This window comes from Eucalyptus grandis, chromosome 8 (assembly GCF_016545825.1).
Source record: "Eucalyptus grandis isolate ANBG69807.140 chromosome 8, ASM1654582v1, whole genome shotgun sequence".
NCBI lineage: Eukaryota > Viridiplantae > Streptophyta > Magnoliopsida > Myrtales > Myrtaceae > Eucalyptus > Eucalyptus grandis.
The window spans coordinates 4,258,170-4,278,673 of record NC_052619.1 but is presented as its reverse complement, the minus strand read 5'-3'; the positions used below and the strand labels follow the sequence as shown (position 1 = coordinate 4,278,673).

General features: G+C 41.2%; 3 protein-coding genes across 3 annotated transcripts; all 3 read right to left on the bottom strand.

The window, feature by feature from the left end:
- Nucleotides 1-2,154: 2,154 nt before the first annotated feature.
- LOC108953817 (probable aldo-keto reductase 2) lies at nt 2,155-5,190 on the bottom strand. The gene is made up of 5 exons (XM_039301084.1): nt 4,966-5,190; nt 4,632-4,832; nt 3,860-4,032; nt 3,676-3,778; nt 2,155-2,712 (listed from the first exon to the last, which is right to left on the bottom strand). The coding sequence occupies exons 1-5, from the start codon at nt 5,188-5,190 to the stop codon at nt 2,374-2,376; spliced, it is 1,041 nt and encodes a 346-aa protein (XP_039157018.1). The 3' UTR covers nt 2,155-2,373.
- A 1,581-nt stretch (nt 5,191-6,771) lies between these two features.
- LOC104456324 (retrovirus-related Pol polyprotein from transposon RE1) lies at nt 6,772-12,254 on the bottom strand. Its single transcript, XM_039301076.1, is given in 5 exon segments — nt 6,772-9,369; nt 10,414-10,516; nt 10,598-10,770; nt 11,320-11,520; nt 11,819-12,254. Coding segments are annotated over 5 exon segments (3,162 nt in total). The 5' UTR covers nt 12,038-12,254; the 3' UTR covers nt 6,772-6,903.
- Nucleotides 12,255-14,752: 2,498 nt separating this feature from the next.
- Nucleotides 14,753-20,122, bottom strand: LOC104456321 (probable aldo-keto reductase 2). Its single transcript, XM_039301088.1, has 5 exons — nt 17,786-20,122; nt 17,337-17,537; nt 16,391-16,563; nt 16,208-16,310; nt 14,753-15,181 (listed from the first exon to the last, which is right to left on the bottom strand). The coding sequence occupies exons 1-5, from the start codon at nt 18,008-18,010 to the stop codon at nt 14,843-14,845; spliced, it is 1,041 nt and encodes a 346-aa protein (XP_039157022.1). The 5' UTR covers nt 18,011-20,122; the 3' UTR covers nt 14,753-14,842.
- Between the last annotated feature and the right edge of the window lie 382 nt (nt 20,123-20,504).

Here is a 20,504-nt window from a genome sequence, read left to right as displayed (position 1 = left end):
CATTCATGATCTCTGTAAAACGACTAAACATGTCAGTGATAGATTCTCCAGATTTCATTTTGAATGCTTCATATTGACCGAGCAGAATGTTGATTCTGGTTTCTTTCACTCGATCAGTTCCTTCATAAGTGATGTGTAATCTATCCCAGACTTCTTTAGCTGTAGAATAAGAAGATATTCTGTTATATTCAGTAGGTGACAATGCACAATATAAAGAATAAATTGATTTTGCATCAAGAGCTTGTCTCTTGATTATCTCTTCCTGAGTCATTTCACTAGACTCAACAGTATCTTTTCCTCTCTCTGAGATAGGTGCAGCTTTAGGAATGATTTCTTTGTCAACAACGTCCCATTCCAGAGGATCCTTTGATTTTAGGAACGCCTTCATCTTGTTTTTCCATATGTTGTAATCCTTTCCATCAAAATAAAGCGGTCTGGTATTACTTTGCCCTTCTACCAGCCCTGGAGCTAACATACTAGCCATGGATCTTTAACTCTGAAATAAAACACTTCAAACAAAGTGAGTACACAAGCTCTGATACCAATTGAGATAGCTAGTATAAGCACCTAGAGGGGGGTGAATAGGTGTAAAAATAATTCTTCGTGATATAAGAACAATACTAAGCAGACAATAAAAGGAAGTTCTTCTTTGGTTAACAGGACAAATTATGATCAAAGTAAAGCAGAGAGTATGGAAGAAAAAATTGAACACGAGGTTTATAGTGGTTCGGCTTATTTCAAGCCTACGTCCACTCTTTGGCACTGACAGCCCACCGGCTGGATTTCACTATGAACAAAAGAGATGTTATAGCAAGTCTCTTCCTTGATTCCACAGTGTAGAACCTCTACCACACTTCTTCAAGGTCTCTCAAAGTATATACTCTCTTTTATGTACAAGATTTCGCTCAGTAAATGAATTGACTAAAAACAAAGAGCTTCAGACTTTGGAATTTTTCTATCGCGCACACACTCGAACAACTGGAACGTTTTCCTTTTATACTCCTTTATGCCATCATATCCATTGGCACTTACCAAAGGAATTCCTCCAATCTACCCATTGGACGGAATCAATTAAGAAGATCATTCGAGCTATTAAAGGAACATGTCAATAGCTCATCAATCCTGCTCGCCCATACAATCAGGATCTCGGTTTCCATAAGTAGAACTTTCTAAGTATATATCGCCAATCATCGGATCCTTAATCTCTGAATCAATCATGATTAAATAAAGGATTCCGTTATGACATATCCGGCCAAGAGATCTTCTCCAGTCGATAAGGTCAAATCCTTAATGAAACACCCAGTTCTGGATAACCCTTCTTCGACGGTCTAGAAACTGTCAATGAGAATAGACTTTGAGTCTTGAGTCTGGCAATCCGGAGGTCTTCAGACTTTGAATAGTAGAGTCTGCAAATCTTCAGATCAAACTAATGGAAACGTTTTGTCAGCTTCAAAATACTCCAGGAAGATTTCTCCAACAATTTTTATTAATTTTTGGTAAATTCAAAGGTTGTCTTTTATTTTGAGAATTTCGGAAATAAAATATATAAAATGAAAATTCGAAATTCTATTAAAAAAAATTATTCCGAATTTTATTTGTGTTCTTTCAATACAACCTTTAGAAAATTACTTATTCAGTTTTAACTTTTCCCGAAGGGTTGCAATTGTTCGTTTTCGATTTTTTCCGACGAGTCGCATTTGTTTATCCGAACAATTTTCTAAAGACGTGTTTGTTCACAATTTTCACGAAAAGTTACAAGACTGTTTCATATATATACTTGTCATTTTTCGGAAAGAAAAAGAGTGGTCATTTTCGAGTCTTCTTTCTGAAAAACAGCAGCCAACTTTTCGATTATTTCTTAGAGAGACCCTGAAGAAATACTTGAATTGCTATCTAGTATTCTCATCCGAGACTTTGTTGTATTCTGGAGGATTTTTGCCGATGACCACTAGTAACGTTGTGCGGCAAATAAATCCTTAAAGAAAGTGATATCGCGCCTCAAAGTCCGAGTTATTTTACTCGATCCGATTTCATTGTTCTACCCAATTTCGAAGCCATATTTCCAATAGTATGTACGACTGAGTTTGAATTCTTCAAAATCCCAATTGATTCTAAAAGTCACCCCAATAAAGTCGACACGGCAGGCTCAGTTCGTATTCAACTCGCTCTCGTGTTTATCGAGTGATCTTTCCCCAGTAAGGTTAGTACACATCCATAATCTTATCATAGTGAATGTCACATGTACAAAATGAAAACAGTCACTCTCTTATTACACATACTTATAACAGCCACACAACATAAACTCAAATTACTTCAGCGGCAAATGCTCAACCTCTGCACATCAAAGATGCAGCAACAGAAGCAGACACGCTTCTAGGCAGGTTTCCAAGAAGAAAGGGGTGGAGTGTCGGAGTTTTCCCATGTAGACATGCTTCCATCGTACCTGCCACCCTTGACATTGTCCGCAGAAGCAATCGATTCAAGCTCGGCCATCTCTTCCGGTGTAAGCTTCACTGACAGAGCTCCAATGTTCTGGTTGAAATTCTCGATCTTGGTTGTGCCGGGAATCGGGCAAATGTCGTCACCCTGGTGGTGTACCCAGGCCAGGGCTAACTGAGATGGGGTGCATCCCTTTCTTTGCGCAATTTCGTTCACTCGGTCAAATAACTTCGTGTTGTGAGCCAAGTTCTCTGGCCGGAACCTTGGTAGATACTGCATAACATAGAGCAATGTCTCAGCAGAGAGCATATGAGAAATTATCATTTTCCTCTTAAGGCTAAATTCTACAGCAACAAGTGCAAAAGTGGTTGCATTGCATGCCATCGGATTGTCTTGTTACTTGACATAATAAGCATTTAGAAGTGTGCAATCGTTGTGTATCTGAAAAAGCATGATCAGTTATAAATTATCTTGAAATGATTAAAATATCATGTCCCAAATCATAAGCATTAGAAACGTCAAGCGAAGTGATCTAGCAACTACCACACAAGGCTGATGGGCTTGATGTAGGATGTGAAAACAGAAACAAACTCGACAATCTAAGTTTTGTACGTGTGATGATACCATTAGTCACACATAAAATAAAAAATCAGAAATGTAGATGATGAGTAGAAGAATGTTATCAGACGCAGAGCTCTTTTAGCTACAAAGAAAAATAGCTACTTCACTTGTCCAGCACTATCGCTAGTCAAACGCTAATGGCGGGGAGTAATACACAATTGGCTTTATGTCAGATGGGAACTTGATCCAAAACTCTCATAAGAAGGGTGTCGGGAGTCCGCGCTCAAGAAATGGTTGTGTCAAGATATAGTTTATCTTGTGAAGAAAGATGAGAATGAAAAAGGACGGAGGGCCAAAGCCCGATACTGGCGTCAGTTATTTCGAGGAAATATCGCTATTCTTGTGAAGAAAGATGAGAGAAAAAGGGTGGGTGGAAAGTGGGGAAAGGATAGTGATAAGCAAATGTTGGGAAGGCTGGGAAACAGAGCAACTTACATATAAACCTATATGTATTCATTCCCAAAAGCACGAGAATCCAGGAAGCATTCGTGTCACCAAGTTTTATTCGTCCCATCCAGATACTTTTTCTTTATACCACAAGAACAGGTTTCCAGCACTTGAATAAGAATGACAGCCACTGTAAGCATCTAATTATGTTGACAAGCAGGAACAGACCTGTCTGACGTCATCCTTAGAGATATTCTCCACCAACTTGGAGCCAACAGAAAAGAATCCTCGTCCTAAAGGACTGTAGGCAACAATTCCAATGCCAAGCTCCCTAGTCAACATTTTAAAGGCAAAGCAGAGTCAGAAGGAAGCTGTTGTTGCTGCATAAACAATTAACAGAGTGATATCCTACCTGCACGTTGGAACGATCTCTGCCTCCACATCTCTTGACCAAAGCGACCACTCCAATTGCACTGCTGTGATGGGATGAACAGCATGTGCTCTTCTGATTGTTGATGCAGAGGCCTCGGATAAACCGATGTACTTTATCTTACCCTCTTCAACGAGCTTCTTTAGCTCTCCGATCTGTGCATATTCACATGACAGAACAACTATTCACATGACAGAACAACAACATCAAGATCTTACATGTTAAGATCCAGAAAATTATTTATGTCATTAGCTTTTTATGTGTCTAGATCCCTCAATTATCATGCATCTCAATGCGACAAAAAAGCACAAGTTATTGAGTTAACGGAGGTAGATTTCTTGAATCTCTCACAGAAGAGAGCAAATAAAAGAAGTATTCCAAGTACTTGTCATATTTCACAATATGTCAAGAATCGAATGTCTCCGTATAAAGTCCAGGAACAACTTTATATGTGATTCCCGTATATAAATTCAGGATGAACCCCGGAGCACTTTCATCTCAAAGGAAGATTTCGAATAATTTCCATGCTTGTTGACCCTTAACTTGTAAAAGATTCCCACAAAACGAGAACTCAAGCCACTAAACTACTAAATTCCACAACCCTTGAACAACACCGTGCCGCATCTTGAATCTGCTATCAGCTGAACTTAAGTGTCATTTAACAAAATTCAACAAACTTGTAACAACATGACGATGCATCATATGGCTCAGAGAAAGTCTCAAGCGAGGTGAAAGTTTGATAAGGGATCCATACAGTGACTTCAATGGGGACGCGAGTGTCGATACGGTGCTGGTAGTAGAGGTCGATGCAATCGATGTCGAGCCGCTTCAAGCTGGCCTCGCAAGCAGCCCTCACGTACGCCGGATCGCCCTGGATCTCCCTCTTCCCGTCCGCGAATCTGATTCCGAACTTGGTTGCCAATTCCACCTTCTGCCTCACCCCTCCCCTCAGTGCCTGCTCAAAATCAACCCCGAAATCAGAAAACCAAGGCGCAGGATCAGAGCATCCTGCTCGATGAAGCTAAGTTCCGTAAAACCATAAGCATATATAATTCATGCAGAGGCAAAAGAGAGACTGAGAGAACGACCTTTCCGAGGAGGATTTCGTTGGTGTGAGGACCGTAGAAGTCGGAGGTGTCGAGGAAGGTGACGCCGGAGCCGACGGCGTGGTGGATGAGGGCGATCATGTCGGGCTCGGACTTGGGAGGGCCGTAGAAGGCGGACATGCTCATGCAGCCCAGCCCCTGCGCCGACACCTCCAGGCCCTGCGACCCCAGCTTGATCCTCCTCACCGTCGTCGTCGATGCCGCCATTGCCGTAGTCTAGCTCGAGCTCGATCGTTCCCTGCACTGCACCGAGACGATGGCGAAGGCGTCGGGCGAGCCGAGATTTATAGGAGGGGAGTGGCAGAAGCTACGATGAGTAGGAGGGGAGCGGTAGTGGCTGTGAAGACGCACGTGCTTACGTCAATTGCACGCCCAGTGACGACCCTTACCATGTAGGGAAGACGTACCTGCTCACGTCAATTGAACTATTGTGATGTCTTCGTGATTACTCTTTCCATAAGCGCGAGGTGGGGCCAACCTTCCCACATGAAAAGCGGGAGGTGGAGTTTTGAATTCCTACCTAGGCATAATTTAGTATCAAATGTGGTTTTAATTCTCACGCCTGACATTGTCCGTATAAGCAATCGATTTGAGCTTGGCCATCTCTTCTGGCGAAAGCTTCACTGACAGAGCTCCAATGTTCTGGTTGAAATTCTCGATCTTGATCGTGCCGGTAATCGGGCAAACGTCATCACTCCAGTGGTGTACCCAGGCGAGGGTTAACTGCAATGGGGTGCATCCCTTTCTTTGTGCAATTTCATTCACTTGGTCGAATAACTTTGCATTAGCCAAGTTCTCTGGCCGCAGCCTTGGTAGGTACTTCATAACATAAAGCAATGTCTAAGCAGAGAGCATACGAGCAACCATCATTTTCCTTTTAACGCCAAATTCTACATCAACGAGTGCAAAATTGGTTGCGTTGCATGCCATCAGATTGTCATGTTACTTGACATAATAAGCATTTGGAAGTGCGCAATTGCTGTGTATCTGGAAGAGCATGATCAGTTAAAGATTATCTCAAAATGATTAAAATATATTGTCCCAAATCATAATCGAATCCGACGGCGATGGGGCTTGATTTTGAGGTGAGGTAGGTGTCTCCTCTATCATGGAGCTCTCAGTGTTCTTATTTTTTGCCTTGGTATTGAAAAAAAAAATTGAATTCCTAATCGATTTGCTGATTTGTATTGCAGGATGAGGACTTGCAATAACCACACAAAAAAAAAAAAACAAAGAAAAAAAGAAAGGCAACTCTAAGATATGGGAAGCTAGGCGAGGAAGAATGACACTGATAACATAATAGAAAACAAAAGAGAAAATGAAGAAAATTTTGTTGTATATTGATTGATCTGTATATTAGTTCATTGGTCTATTTATAGTGTAAGAATGAAAGAGAAAAAATGAAATAATATATAAAGAATTACAAAAATTTCCATATTCACTAAACAATCACAAATTGACCAAATCAATTAGTCCGCAATTAGGATTGGCGTCATGATCAAGATCTTCAATTATATCTACAAAATAAATACCGACCTTTCCAAGGAGGACTTCCTTGGCGTTAAGGCCATAGATGTCGAAGGTGTCGAGGAAGGCAACGCCAGATTCAACGGCGTGGTGGACAAGCTCGATCGTGTCGGGGTTGGGCTTGGGAGGGCCGGCAAAGTAGATATGCCCTGAAAGAAGGCAAGAGTGAAGGAAGAACGGATGAAGTTTAGAGAGGAAAATGGGAATCGATGTGGGGAGATTTTTCTGTATTATCACTATTACAATCTGAATGTACAATTCTGCAGAGATATAATACAAGCTCTATCTTGAATAAGGAAGTAGATGATCTGGACTATCAATCTAGATCTAGATCTAATTTTTAATTTACATATACATGAAGATCGTGATTAATCATGATCAATTAAGATCAAATCAAATCAGGCAATCCACATATCTTCCAACACTCCCCCTCAAGCTGGTGGCTTGTAGATGTCCAAGACGCCTAGCTTTTTTAATAGATATGCATGTTGCCTCTGACATAGGGGCTTGGTGAACAAGTCTACTGGTTGCTCCGTTGTCCAAATTCCTCGTCTCAATTACTCCTTCCTGGATCTTTTCCCGTGTGAAGTGACAATCCACTTCTATATGCTTGGTTCTTTCATGTACTATAGGATTAGTTGCAAGTTTAAGAGCTGTATCATTATCACAATATAACCTTGTGGGTCCTTGCACTTCTACTCCAAGATCCTTGAGTAATCCTCGCATCCAAACTACTTGACAAGTGGCCTTGGCCACAGCTCGATATTCTGCTTCGGCTGAGGACAGAGACACAGTAGCTTGTTTCTTGGTTTTCCAAGATAGAAGAGATCCTCCCAATTTAATGCAATATCCAGTAACAGATCTTCGACTAATCGGACATGTTGCATAGTCTGCATCACAATATGCTGTCATCCTCATGTCACATTCCTTAGAGAGAAGTATCCCTAGCCCCGGACATTTCTTGAGATATTTAACGACCTTTAAGGCTGCATCCAAATGAGAACGCTTTGGTTGATGCATAAACTGGCTAAGTGTCTGAACCGCATATGAGATATCAGGTCTAGTCATTGTCAGGTATATAAGTTTCCCAACAAGTCTTTGATAGCCTGACGGATCACTGAGTAAGGAATCATCATTTCGAAATATTCCCTTATCATAGTCTGCGATGGTCAACTTAGTGTTTTGCTCTATAGGAATTACAGCTAGCTTGCATCCTGATAGACCTACTTCTGATATGATTTCTAGAATGAACTTCCGCTGACTAAGGGAAATTCCCTTGTCAGATCGAGCAACTTCGATTCCAATGAAATATTTTGGTGCTCCTAAGTCTTTAATATGGAAGGTAGCATGAAAATATTCCTTGAAATTCTCTATAGAGGCTCTATCATTTCCCATAACAAGTATGTCATCGACATAAATCATCAAATAGATAGATGACATACCTTTAGTTTTTTAGAACAAAGCATAATCATGCTTGGATTGCTTGAAGCCTGCTGTTGTAAGAGCACTGGCAAATTTAGCATACCATTGTCTGGATGCCTGTTTTAATCCATAAAGGGATTTACGGAGACGACACACCTTATTATCCCCCTGTCTCTGTATGCCTTGAGGAATATTCATGTAGATCTCTTCATCTAGATTGCCATGGAGAAAAGCATTATGGACATCCATCTGGTGTAGGTGCCAGTCATTGATGGCAGCAACAGCTAAGAATGAACGGACTGTAACATCTTTGGCAACTGGTGAGAACGTCTCGTGGTAGTCAAAACCTTCTCTTTGGGTGAACCCCTTAGCTACCAATCTTGCCTTGTACCGTTCAATGGAGCCATCAGCCCGATACTTGATTTTGTAAACCCATTTGCATCCAGTTGGTTTACGATGAGCTGGTAATGGAACAAGATCCCATGTATGATTATCAGTAAGGGCCTTCAATTCTGCCTTCATGGTCTCTTGCCATTTTGGGTTATTGGAGGCTTCTTTATAACTGGACGGTTCTTTCTCTTCAAACAATCGACTAATACAACATCTATGTTCTTGAGACAATCTATCAAAGGAAACATATGAAGAGACTGGATACTGAATACTTGGAGAGTTGTGAGTAGTACAGACATAATCTTTCGTCCAGATTGGTGGTCTTGTAGCTCGTTCAGACCTCCTAGGATGTCCAGCTTCGGTGGTGGGCTGTGATGTTGCTGGTAATGAAGTTGTTGTAGTGTCATCAACTTCTGCATCAGCAATGGGTTCCTCCAAGATATCTCCCTGAATATGTTCTGAAGAATTCGAATTTCCATTAGAATCTTGTAGAACTGGGACTGTAGGAAGAATAGGATTCCTCGGCTGTACTATTGGTACATAGGAAAGATCCCGGTATGGTGCTTCATCATTGAGAAAATTATGATGGCTGGAAGTTATCTTTGGATCTCCATGTGAAGATTCCCCTTCATAAAATGGAAAAGTAGTTTCATGGAAAATGACATCACGACTTACTATGAATTCTCCTGTGGAAATCTCAAGCACCCGATACCCCTTCTGGAGATTGGGATATCCCATAAAGACGCATCGCCGCGCACATGGGCTCATTTTATCTCGAGGCCCCATGATTGCAGCATAGCAGAGACATCCGAAGATCTTGAGATGATTCAAGTCCGGTTTCTTCCCAAATAACAGCTCGAATGGCATCTGTCCATTAAGAATCCGAGTAGGCATTCTATTAATAAGATAAGCTGCTATGGTGACACAGTCACCCCAATATCTTTCTGGAATTGATGCTTGAAATTTCAAGGCACGAGCCACTTCCAGTAGATGGCGATGCTTTCTTTCAACCACTCCATTTTGTTGTGGTGAGTAAATGCAGGAACACTGCATAACATAGAGCACTGTCATAGTGGAGAGCATATGAGCAACTTTCATTTTCTTTTTAGCACCAAATTCTACAGCGACAAGTGCAAACGATACTAGAAGTGGTTGCATCGCATGCCATCAGATTGTCTTGTTACCTGATATGATAAGCTTTTGGAAGTTCACAATCACTGTGTATTTAGAAACATGATTGAAAACATTAAACCATCTTGTTCGAAATCATAAGCATTCGAAATGAGGAGAGAAGTGCTTTAGCAATAACCACACAAGGCTGATGGTTTTGATGTAAGATGTGACAACCGAAACAAAAGCAACAATCTATCAACATGCGGTGGTATCCATTTACAACACTCAAAAGAAGGAAATCACAAATCTACATGATTTGTAGAAGAATATGATTGGAAGTAAATCTCTTTTTAGCCTAAAAAACAATAGCTACTTCACTTGAAAGGCACAATCACTTGTCAAACACTAATTGCGGAAGTAATCCACAATTGGTTTTATGTCAGATAAAAAACTTGATCCCAAAACTTCCCAAAAAAGGGTGTTAGGGAGTCCTCAGTCAAAAAGTGGTTCTGTCAAGACATTTTGTGAAGAAAGATGAGGACAAAAGAGGAGAGAAGGCTGAGGCTGGATACCAGTGTTACTTATATTGAGGAAATATTGCTATATCTTATGAAGAAGGATGAGAGAAAAAGGATGGGTGGAAAGGGATGAAAGGATAGTGAATAGCAAATGGTGGGAAGGCTGGGAAACAGGAACTTACAAGTCTATATTTGTTTATTCCCAAAAGCATGAGATTGGGAAACTGCATCTTTCAGGCTCATTATGCCACTAAGTATGATTTTACACTAATGTAGAATCAGAAAGGTGGGTCTGGGGCTACTGCTGGATTGAAAACATGAAGGAGTATGCATTTGTGTCACCAATTATTATCCCACCGGCTACTTCTTCTGTATACTAAAAGAACTCGCAGTTTCCAGCACTTCAACAATAGTAACAGTCACTGTGAGCATCTAGTTATGTTGATCAGCAGAAACAAACCCGTCTGAAGTCATTTTCAGAGAAACTCTCCGCTAACTTGGAACCAACTGAAAAGAATCCTCGTCCTAAAGGACTATAGGCAACAATTCCAATGCCAAGCTCCCTAGTAACAAATTAAAGGAAGAGCAGAGTCAGAAGAAAGCTGCTGTTACTGCATGAACAAATTAAAAGAGTGATTTCCAACCTGCATGTGGGAACGATCTCTGCCTCCACATCTCTTGTCCACAGCGACCACTCCAATTGCACTGCTGTGATGGGATGAACAGCATGTGCTCTTCTGATTGTGGACGCTGAGGCCTCAGATAACCCGATGTACTTGATTTTACCCTCTTCAACGAGTTTCTTTAGCTCCCCAATCTTTGATTATTGACGTGATAACAGAACAAAGATTAGTCAATCTTTATGCATCTCAAAGCATAAAAAAAGTTGCTAGGCATTGAGTTAACGGAGGTAGATTTCTCTAATCTATCACTGAAGAGGGCAAACAGAAGAAGTATTCCATGTATTTTTCATATTTTATAATGATACGTCAGGAATCAAATGTCTCCACACAAAGCCCAGGAACAACTTTCAATGCAATTCTCGCATGTAAATTAGGATGAACCCCATAGCACTTTCATCTCAAAGGAACATTTCCAATAATTTTCGTGCCCGTTGACCATTAACTTGCAAGAGATGCCATTAAGACAAAAACTCAGCCACTAAAATACTGAATTCCACAACCTCTTTAAGTCCCAGTTGACAATTATCTTACAAGTCAAAGGCAAAAGAAAGTAGTCACTCTTCCACAAAATCAAACAAACTTCTAACACCATGACGATGCATCATCAATACTAATCTAGTTTACAACTGATCAAATGGCGCAGAGAAAGTCTCAAGAGGGAAAGGTTTAATGAGGATCCGTACAGTGACTTCAATGGGGACCCGAGTGTCAACACGGTGTTGGTAGTAGAGGTCGATGCAATCGACGTCGAGCCACTTCAAGCTGGCCTCACAAGCCGCCCTCACGTACGCCGGGTCGCCCCGGACGTCCATCTTCCCGCCCGCAAAGCAATATCCAAACTTGGTAGCCAATTCCACCTTCTGTCTCACTCCTCCCTTCAGTGCCTGCTCAAAATCGACACCAAATCAACACAAGAAAAACACCAAGTTTCCCCCAAACAATGACAAACCAAGACGCGGGATCATAGCATTCCGCACGATCAAGCTAATATCATAACACCATAAGCATATCCACTGCACGCGGAAGCTGAGACTGAGCTCAATGCACCCAAGCCTGAAAGCGGATCAGATTAGGAAGGCAGTAAAAAGACTGATCAACATACAGATATACGCGCGAGGACTGTCGGCTGGTTGATCTAAAGAAGCCGCGAAATTTTAAGAGGGGATATCTAAAAGAGCAGACCTTCCCGAGGAGGATCTCGTTGGTGTGGGGGCCGTACATGTCGGAGGTGTCGAGGAAGGTGACGCCGGAGTCGACGGCATGGTGGATGAGTGCGATCATGTCGGACTCCGACAAGGAAGTGCCGGAGATGCGGGACATGCCCAGGCAGCCCAGCCCCTGCGCCGAGACCTCGAGACCCTGCGACCCCAGCTTGATCCTCCTCACCCCCGACACCGCCATTGCCGCTGTCGACACCTAGCTCGAGGTCGATGCAGAGAAGAGAGAACGGAGAAGAGACAGTTCGAGAGAGCTCGCTCGCTCGTCCGCACGCTCGACCACTTTCGGCACTGAGACGATAATGAAAGTGATGGGGCGAGCCGAGCTTTATAGTAGGGAGGCGGGAGATTCCATGCTGTTTTGTCCACGAGCGCTCTGAAAACAACACTTATCTGCAACATCGGTGGAGCTGCCGTCGATTCCTCATTCATTGGTCGGAAATGACAGGTACGCGGCTTTTTGGCGAAATCACCCAACAGTACGTCACTACTTAGAAAGTTACAAAGACGATTATGTTATATGTCCATTTTCAATTTTAGTGAACTTGGCCGTTATATCCGATTTTATTTTATTATAATCCAGAGCCACCAACGTTGACGGCTCGGGAAAAATGTCGTAATCTTATTAATGTAGTCTATGTTTGTTTCTCGGAACAGATTATACGTGGTAGGTACAGAGAATCGTATGAGTAAGAGCCAGTCTTGTTCCAAATTTTAGAATATCCATAGGAGGTTTAACTTCCAAAAATTGAACAACCTATTTTAACTGGCAAAAACCTGAAATCTGAAATAATTCTTTATTTTTTTCTTAATTTATGTCTTCATGTGATCTTGTGATATTTCATTGCCTCCAACAATGAGTATGCAATCCACAACCGCTTGTTTGAGCTTCCATTTTTTATATTTAATTTTCGCGTGTCTAAATATGAATTGTGATCAATGGATTATAGCGAATGATGGTCATTAAGAGTACGAGAGTACAAGTGGAACCTAGAACCTATGACAATGTAGATTCTAGGTTCCTAAGTATGTAAAGTAAGTTTAAGATTCCAAAAATTATGAAATATGTTCCAACAAGTAAGTTTCAAGCTCCAGATAGAATCTAAACAAAATTTGCAACCACTCACCCCTAACATGTGAGTTGTGACAATTCAACCGGTAACCTCAAGCTTCTAACTTGGAAATCCCTAAACTATTCAACCGATTATGCTGACTCTACTAAGGTTATTATCACATGGGAAAATTATCCAAAAACTTCTAAATTTATTATACTTTTGTCAATTTAATTATAAATATTTTAATTTTACCAATTAAATTATTAATATTTTCACATTTTTCCAATTAAGTCCATTCAAATAATTTTGGTTGAAAATCGCTAACATGAACACTTGTCATCTTATGTGGCATGACTAGTGTTAATAAGGACAATTTTTTTATAATATTTTATTATTTTTCTTTTTCCTCTAACCATGGACTAGCAAGGGTGAGAGGCCCTCCCTTGGAATCAAGCGAGGGTTGCAACCCTCGCCAATTGGCTAGCAAGGGCTGTAATGCCCTCCCCTCAACGCCCTTGCCTAATCCAAGTGAGAGCAACAATGCCTTCACCCAGGCCAAACAAGGGTCACTAGCCCTTGCCAACCTAGGGTTTGGAAAAAAAAAAAAAAAAATAATTCGACAAAAAGTTGAAATATTATTAAAAACTATTCATGTTGAATGATCGGTGTGTACCTTAGCAATTTCTAACCAAAATTGACATGATGGATTCACTTGACAAATTGTGAAAATATTTAAAATTCAATTGATAAAATTTAAGAATTTAGAATGAAATTAATAAAAATGCAATATACTGAGGATTTTTTGGGTAATTTTTCCAATGAACCATATAATTTTCCTTATTTTTTTTTTTTACATGTACTTTTCTTTGATTTTCACATTTCGTGGCAAAACTCATTTTCCCCATATGATGAGGACTATGAGCTCGATGCTTCTGACTAGACAAGGCCCAATTGGTATGCACGAACTAGAACTAATGTTTGGAATTTCAAGAAATGTCGGTTGAATGAATCCAAGATTTTGGGAATTTTCCCGGCGGACTGATAAAAAGTCCAAGCTTAAAAAAAAAAAGAGGACCAAATGCACTAGATCCACACTTTTTGTCGGGAAGCTAATTTTGTTGTTTCAAACGCTATATTTATTTCACAGATATTAAACGATTTTGAAAATATTTTTTTGAAAAAAAAATCAATTGTATCATTTGAAATAATTAGTGAAAGAAAACTGTTTTACATTATCGACAATAATTATATCCAAATATTTTTATAGACAATGAAAATATTTTTCTAGTGACTTAAAGTTAACATCACAAAAAACTCCATACCAATACTTTTGTGACAAATTTACTCAAAATTAGGTTTTGGGTTACCGAAAACCCCAAATCGATACACCTGTGATAAACTTATCATAAACTAATTTTTGGGTTACTAAAAACCCTAAACTAGTATAACCGTAACATATTTATTATATAGTAGTTTCCGTCAAATTTTACTGTGGAATTACTGAGTTGGATGAATATTGACAACAACTCAATCAAGTTCAAATGGAACATATCAATTTAGGAAAAATTTGTCACAAATATATATATAACTCCGATCGGCGATCTAGGTAGTCGGGATCCATCAGCATCGCCTCACATTCTACTTTTCTATAACTCCGATCCCGACCCGAAGACAAAGCCTTATGGAGAGCCATCGGTCCATCTTTCTTGAGTGATCACTTCCCAGCAAGCTTATTATGATCTTCTCCCAGTGAACGTTGCTTATACAAAATGATAACGTTTACGCTCTGCAGTTCAGATTTTACTAACAGGATAATAAGTACTCTCTTCGTACACATGCTTATGACAGCCGCACCACATAGCCTCAAATTACTTCAGCAGCGAATGCTCAAACTCTGCATATCAAAGATGCGGAGACAGAAGGAGACGTGCTTTCTAAGCAGCGCTCCATGAAGAAAGGGGTGGAGTATCGGAGTTTTCCCATGTAGAGATGCTGCTATCATACCTGCTGCCCTTGACATTGTCTGCGGAAGCAATCGATTCAAGCTCAGCCATGTCTTCTGAAGAAAGCTTCACCGATAGAGCTCTGATGTTCTGATTGAAATTCTCGATCTTGGTTGTGCCGGGAATTGGGCAGACGTCATTGCCCTGGTGGTGTACCCAGGCAAGGGCTAACTGCGATGGGGCGCATCCCTTTCTTTGCGCAATTTCATTCACTCGGTCAAATAACTTCGCGTTGTGAGCCAAGTTCTCTGGCTGGAACCTCGGTAGTTTCTGCATAATATGGAGCACTGTCTCAGTGGAGAGAATATGAGCTATAATCATGTTCTTTATAACACAAAACTCTACTGCAACAAGTGCAAACAATACTAGAAGTGGTCATCAGGTTGTCTTGATACTTGATATGAGAAGCAAGATTAGTAAAAGATCATCTTGAAAGGATTAGAAAATGTTGTTCAATATCATGAGAATTCAAAATGTGGAGCAAAGTGCCCTAGAAACTACCGCACAAGGCTGATGGTTTTGCCGTGAGACATGACAACAGAAACAAAATAGATCTAAGTTTTCTCCATGGATGGTATCTATTTATCGCACTTAAAAGAAACAAATCACAAATCTAGATGATGTGTATAGAAACATTATCAGAAGTAAAGCCCTTTTTAGCTAAAAAGCAATAGCTACGCACTTTCCCAGCGCAATGACTAGTCAAATGCAAATTGCGGGAAGTAATCCACAGTTGGCTTTATGTCAGATAGGAATTTGATCCCAAAACTTCCATGAGAAGGGTGTTAGGGAGTCCCCACTCAAGAACTGGTGTGTCGAGATATACTTTATCCCATAAAGAAAGCTGACAAAAAGAAGAACAGGGGCCTAAGACTCGATACCAGTGTCGGCCGAATGGAGGAGATATTGTCCTCACGGGAAGAAAGATGAGAGAAAAAGGACAGGTGGAAAGTGGGGAAAGGATAGTGAATAGCAAATGGTGAAGGCTGAGACACAGAGGAGCATACAAATGAACCTATATCTGCTTATTCCCAAAAGCATGAGAGTCATGAAACCGCCTCTTCAGGCTCATTAAGCCATTAGTTATGATTTTACACTAATGTGGAATCAGAGATGTGGGTGCGGAGCTAGTGCCAGAGAAGACATATAAGAATATAAAGCATCTGTGTCGCCAATTGTTAAACATCCCACCCAGATGCATTTTCTGTATACCACAAGAACTCGTAGTTCCCAGCACTTCAATAGGAATGACTGTCACTGTGAGCATCTAGTTATGTTTGATCAGCAGAAGCAAACCTGTCTAAAGTCATCCTCAGAGAAATTCTCCAATAACTTGGAACCGACAGAAAAGAATCCTCGTCCTAAAGGACTGTACGCAACAATTCCAATGCCAAGCTCCCTGATGACCATTTTAAGGAGAGCAGCATCAGAAAAAAGCTGTTGCTCTGCATAAACAAACTAATGGGGTGATTCCTTTACCTGCATGTGGGAATGATCTCCGCCTCCACATCTCTTGACCACAGTGACCACTCCAATTGCACCGCTGTGATGGGATGAACAGCATGTGCTCTTCTAATTGTTGATGCAGAGGCCTCGGATAAGCCAATGTACTTGATTTTGCCCTCTTCAACGAGTTTCTTTAGCTCCCCAATCTTCAAATATTCACATGACAAAACAACAACTGTCAAGACCGTACATTTTGAGGTCCAGAAGTTTATGCACATTATTAGCTTTTATCACGTCCTTGATCCCTGAATAGTAGTTTTTCCTGACTATTCAAACATTACATTTTGACTAGGCACTTCTTGGCAAGGATGAGTCAATCCTGATGCATCTCAATGCAACAAAAAAGTCACTGGACATTGAGTTAATGGACATATATCTATCACAAAAGAGGGCAAATAACAGAAGACTTAAGTTAACAGAGTAAGATTTCTCTAATCTATCAAAGAAGAGAGCAAACAAAAATAGTATTCCAACTATTTGTCTCATTTCACAATAATCTGTCAACCATCGAAGGTCTCTACAGGAAGTCCTTTAACAACTTTCGATGCGATATTCACTTACATAAATTAGGATGAATGCCCATGGCCCTTTCATTTTGAAGGAATATCCAGAATAATTTTCATGCTTGTTGACCCTTAACTTGTAAAAGATGCCCATAAGACAAAAAGCTCAGCCACTGAAAAGACTATGCTCCACAACCTCTTTAACAACACCGTGCCGCATCTCGATCTTGAATATCAAAATCTCATTTAACAAAACCTTACCGGTCAAAGGCAAGGAAATAGTTAAATCTGCCACAAGATCCCCCAAACTATTAACGACACGAGGATGCATCATCAACACGAATCTAGTTTAACAACTCATCACATGGCTCAGAGAAAGTCTCAACAGGGGGAAAGGTTTAATGAGGGATCCATACAGTGACTTCGATGGGGACGCGAGTGTCGATACGGTGTTGGTAGTAGAGGTCGATGCAATCGATGTCGACACGCTTCAAGCTGGCCTTGCAGGCCGCCCTCACGTACACCGGATCGCCCCGGACTTCCCACTTTCCGTCCGCATAGCAGAGCCCAAACTTGGTCGCCAATTCCACCTTCTCTCTCACCCCTCCCTTCATTGCCTGCTCAAAATCCACACCAAATCACCACAACAGGACCCCGAAATTCAGAAATCAAGATGCAGGATCTTAGAATTCGGCATGACTGTAGCATATCTACGTCATGCAGAAGCTGAGACTAAGCTTTATAACACACTCGAGCGCCGAAATCGATCAGATTACAGAATTATCTGCGACAACTGTCAGCTAGTTGATCTAACAAGACGAAACCTTTAGAATGGAGGCGCGACTCAATATCTCAAAAAACCGACCTTTCCGATGAGGACTTCGTTGGTACTAAAGCCGTAGATGTCAGCGGTGTCGAGGAAGGTGACGCCAGAGCCGACGGCGTGGCGGATGAGTGCGATCATGTCGGGGTCGGGCTTCGGGGGGCCGGAGAAGGGGGACATGCGCGCGCAGCCCAGCCCCTGCGCCGAGACCTCCAGGCCCTGCGACCCCAGCTTGATCCTCCTCACCGCCGCCGACGCCATCGCCATCGCCGCCGCCGCCTATCTCGAGGTCAATGCGAGAAGAGAGCGCGGACAAGAAACGGTCCGAGAGCTCGCTCGCTCGCTTCCTCCACTGAACCGACGCGACAACGAAGCTGCCGGCGGTGAAAAGTCAACGGGTCTACAAAAAGGCGCGCGTGCTGACGTCAGGCTCTCGTCACCTACTCTCGACTGAATCCCACAACAAGCTCGCCGGCGAGATTCCGGAGTCCGCCGTGCCGTCGTTCGGCGGGAACCTGGACGAAGGAACCCGCGCCCGAACCTTCTTCCCCGCCGTTCTCGCGCCGCCGGACAAAGGCATCCTCCGTATGGTTTTCCCTCGAAGACGAAGTTACTGTCCTCGTCCTGAAAGAAAAAAATAATAATAACGAAAGCAAATAGAGAAACCGAACAAGCCAACCCAGTAACACTTTTCTCAGAGGCATTTTATCGAACAGCTGGAAGACAGACATTTTCGGGGCAAAAATCAATGAGGAGAGACATTATTGCAGGTTCGAATGCACGTCCTGCGACTCTTCTTTAGAGAAGAGAGAGCCCAGCTCTTCGTCTTCCCTCAGATGGTCAGCAAGGAAAGGAAAGGGTGGACGAAAGCTCGAAAACAGAGTAAGAAGAAGAGGAATGGGGTACAAATGGCTGGTCAGCATGAGCTGAAAGGGGAGACAACAAAGCAAGGAAAATCAACTCTAGGATAAAGTCCAGAAATCACATTCAAATTATATATTGAGTCAAAATTTAAAAACTACTTTATGTCATTATATTAATAGCAAAGAAAGAACAACGTGAGACTTGCAAGAAAAGAAAAGCAAGCAATCGAACGAAAGGAGGGATAGCGGATGTAATATGATCAAAAAGGAAAACGCTGTAAAAGGAAGCGTGAAAAGCAAAATTTGGAATGAAAATCGCACGGTCCTAAAAATAATCATAACTAGGACTCGTGAAAGAATAAAGGTTTATATCATATTGCGTAACTCCGAAATTTCAGAACTTTCAAGAATTGATTGCACAATGTTGAAAAATTGTGATATGTGCATGATACAAATTTTGCTAACAAAATTAACCATGTGTAACTCAAAAGGCAAGTCCGGATTGAGTAATCATCAACAATAGTTTTGCACGACTTTAAAGTTATGTAAATGGAAAAATTGAGGGAGGGAGTGGAGGCCGCAATCCTCAGCCACCTCGTTTTTCTTATAATGAAGGTATTAAATATTTTGTAGATTTAATTATTATCATGACATATTTATTGATGTGTATCTCTATTATCTATGTATAGATTTTTTTTCCTTGTTAAATGTTCTATTTTTTTTTGGTGACCTAGGGAACCTGCGCACCGTACTAACACGGACAGCCCGAAAGGCCAGGGGTAACGGGAGTAAACCCTGGAGGACACGTGCTAGCCATCACACACATACCACCGGATAAGTCACCCTACGACGCCCGGAAATCGAACTCCTCCCATTGCGTTAGGGGGAGAAGCTCGCCGCCAGCAACACTACCCAGGTGGGTGGTCAAAATATTCTATTTTTGCAATGGGAATAATCACAAAAATGGTCCATAAATTTTCACTCAATATGCAATATAGTCATTTAATTTTTAATTTGTTCAATTTGTTCAATGTAATCATTTAAATCTATGAAAATGTTTAATGTAATTTTTCCATTAATTCAAAATCAGAGATAACATTGAACATTTTATTATAATTAAAGGACCAAATTAAACATATACCGAAAGTTTAGGGATTAGATTGAACAAATAAAAACTGCAGAGTCTACATTGCATATTGAACTAATGTTTATAGACTATATTGAACAAATTAAAAATTGAACGACGATATACATTAGGCCAATGTCCAGAAACCCATTGCCATGTGTATCCTTAGGCAACCTAGCAGGAAGTTGGACGCTCCACTTTCTTATTCTAGGTGCATGAGACTACTATATATGTCTATTCCAAAATAGTCAGAACCAAAGTCCTGACATAATATTTACCTTCCCCACTAAAGGCCTCCTAATCCCCTTCATATCTTTTTCTTCTTGGATAGGTGGGAATATAGGAGGTGACATTAAGGAGTTCCACCCCTTTGAGGATTCTTCTTCCTAATTCTTCTTCCTTAAGTTTTACAAGGACTTGCACATGTCCATCCATGTATACTCTATATATATATATATATATATATATATATATATATTTATATATGATATATATATATATATTTTTGATGACCCAGGGAACCCGTGCACTTTGTACTCAACACGGACAGCCCGATAGGCCTGGGGTAACGGGGATAAACCCTAGGGCGACGCTAGCGGAGGATCCACCACTCCGGCGTCGCACTTAAGATCCCGTGCGACCAGTGAGATTTGAACTCCTCTCCTCTCGTAAAAGATCATGGGAGCACTTATCCAACTGGGCCACCGCAAGCGGTGGTCATATATACTCTATATTTTCTAGAGGAATAGTCCATTAATGTGGAGGTACACAA

Coding starts and splice junctions, on each gene's coding strand:
- LOC104456321 (XM_039301088.1), bottom strand. CDS start 18,010: ATGGCGATGGCGTCGGCGGCGGTGAGGAGGATCAAGCTGGGGTCGCAG. Junction 16,564..17,336: donor GCGTCCCCATCGAAGTCACT/GTATGGATCCCT, acceptor GAATATTTGAAG/ATTGGGGAGCTAAAGAAACT. Junction 15,182..16,207: donor CTGAGGATGACTTTAGACAG/GTTTGCTTCTGC, acceptor CATATTATGCAG/AAACTACCGAGGTTCCAGCC.
- LOC108953817 (XM_039301084.1), bottom strand. CDS start 5,190: ATGGCGGCATCGACGACGACGGTGAGGAGGATCAAGCTGGGGTCGCAG. Junction 4,033..4,631: donor GCGTCCCCATTGAAGTCACT/GTATGGATCCCT, acceptor GAATATGCACAG/ATCGGAGAGCTAAAGAAGCT. Junction 3,779..3,859: donor GAGATCGTTCCAACGTGCAG/GTAGGATATCAC, acceptor AATGTTGACTAG/GGAGCTTGGCATTGGAATTG.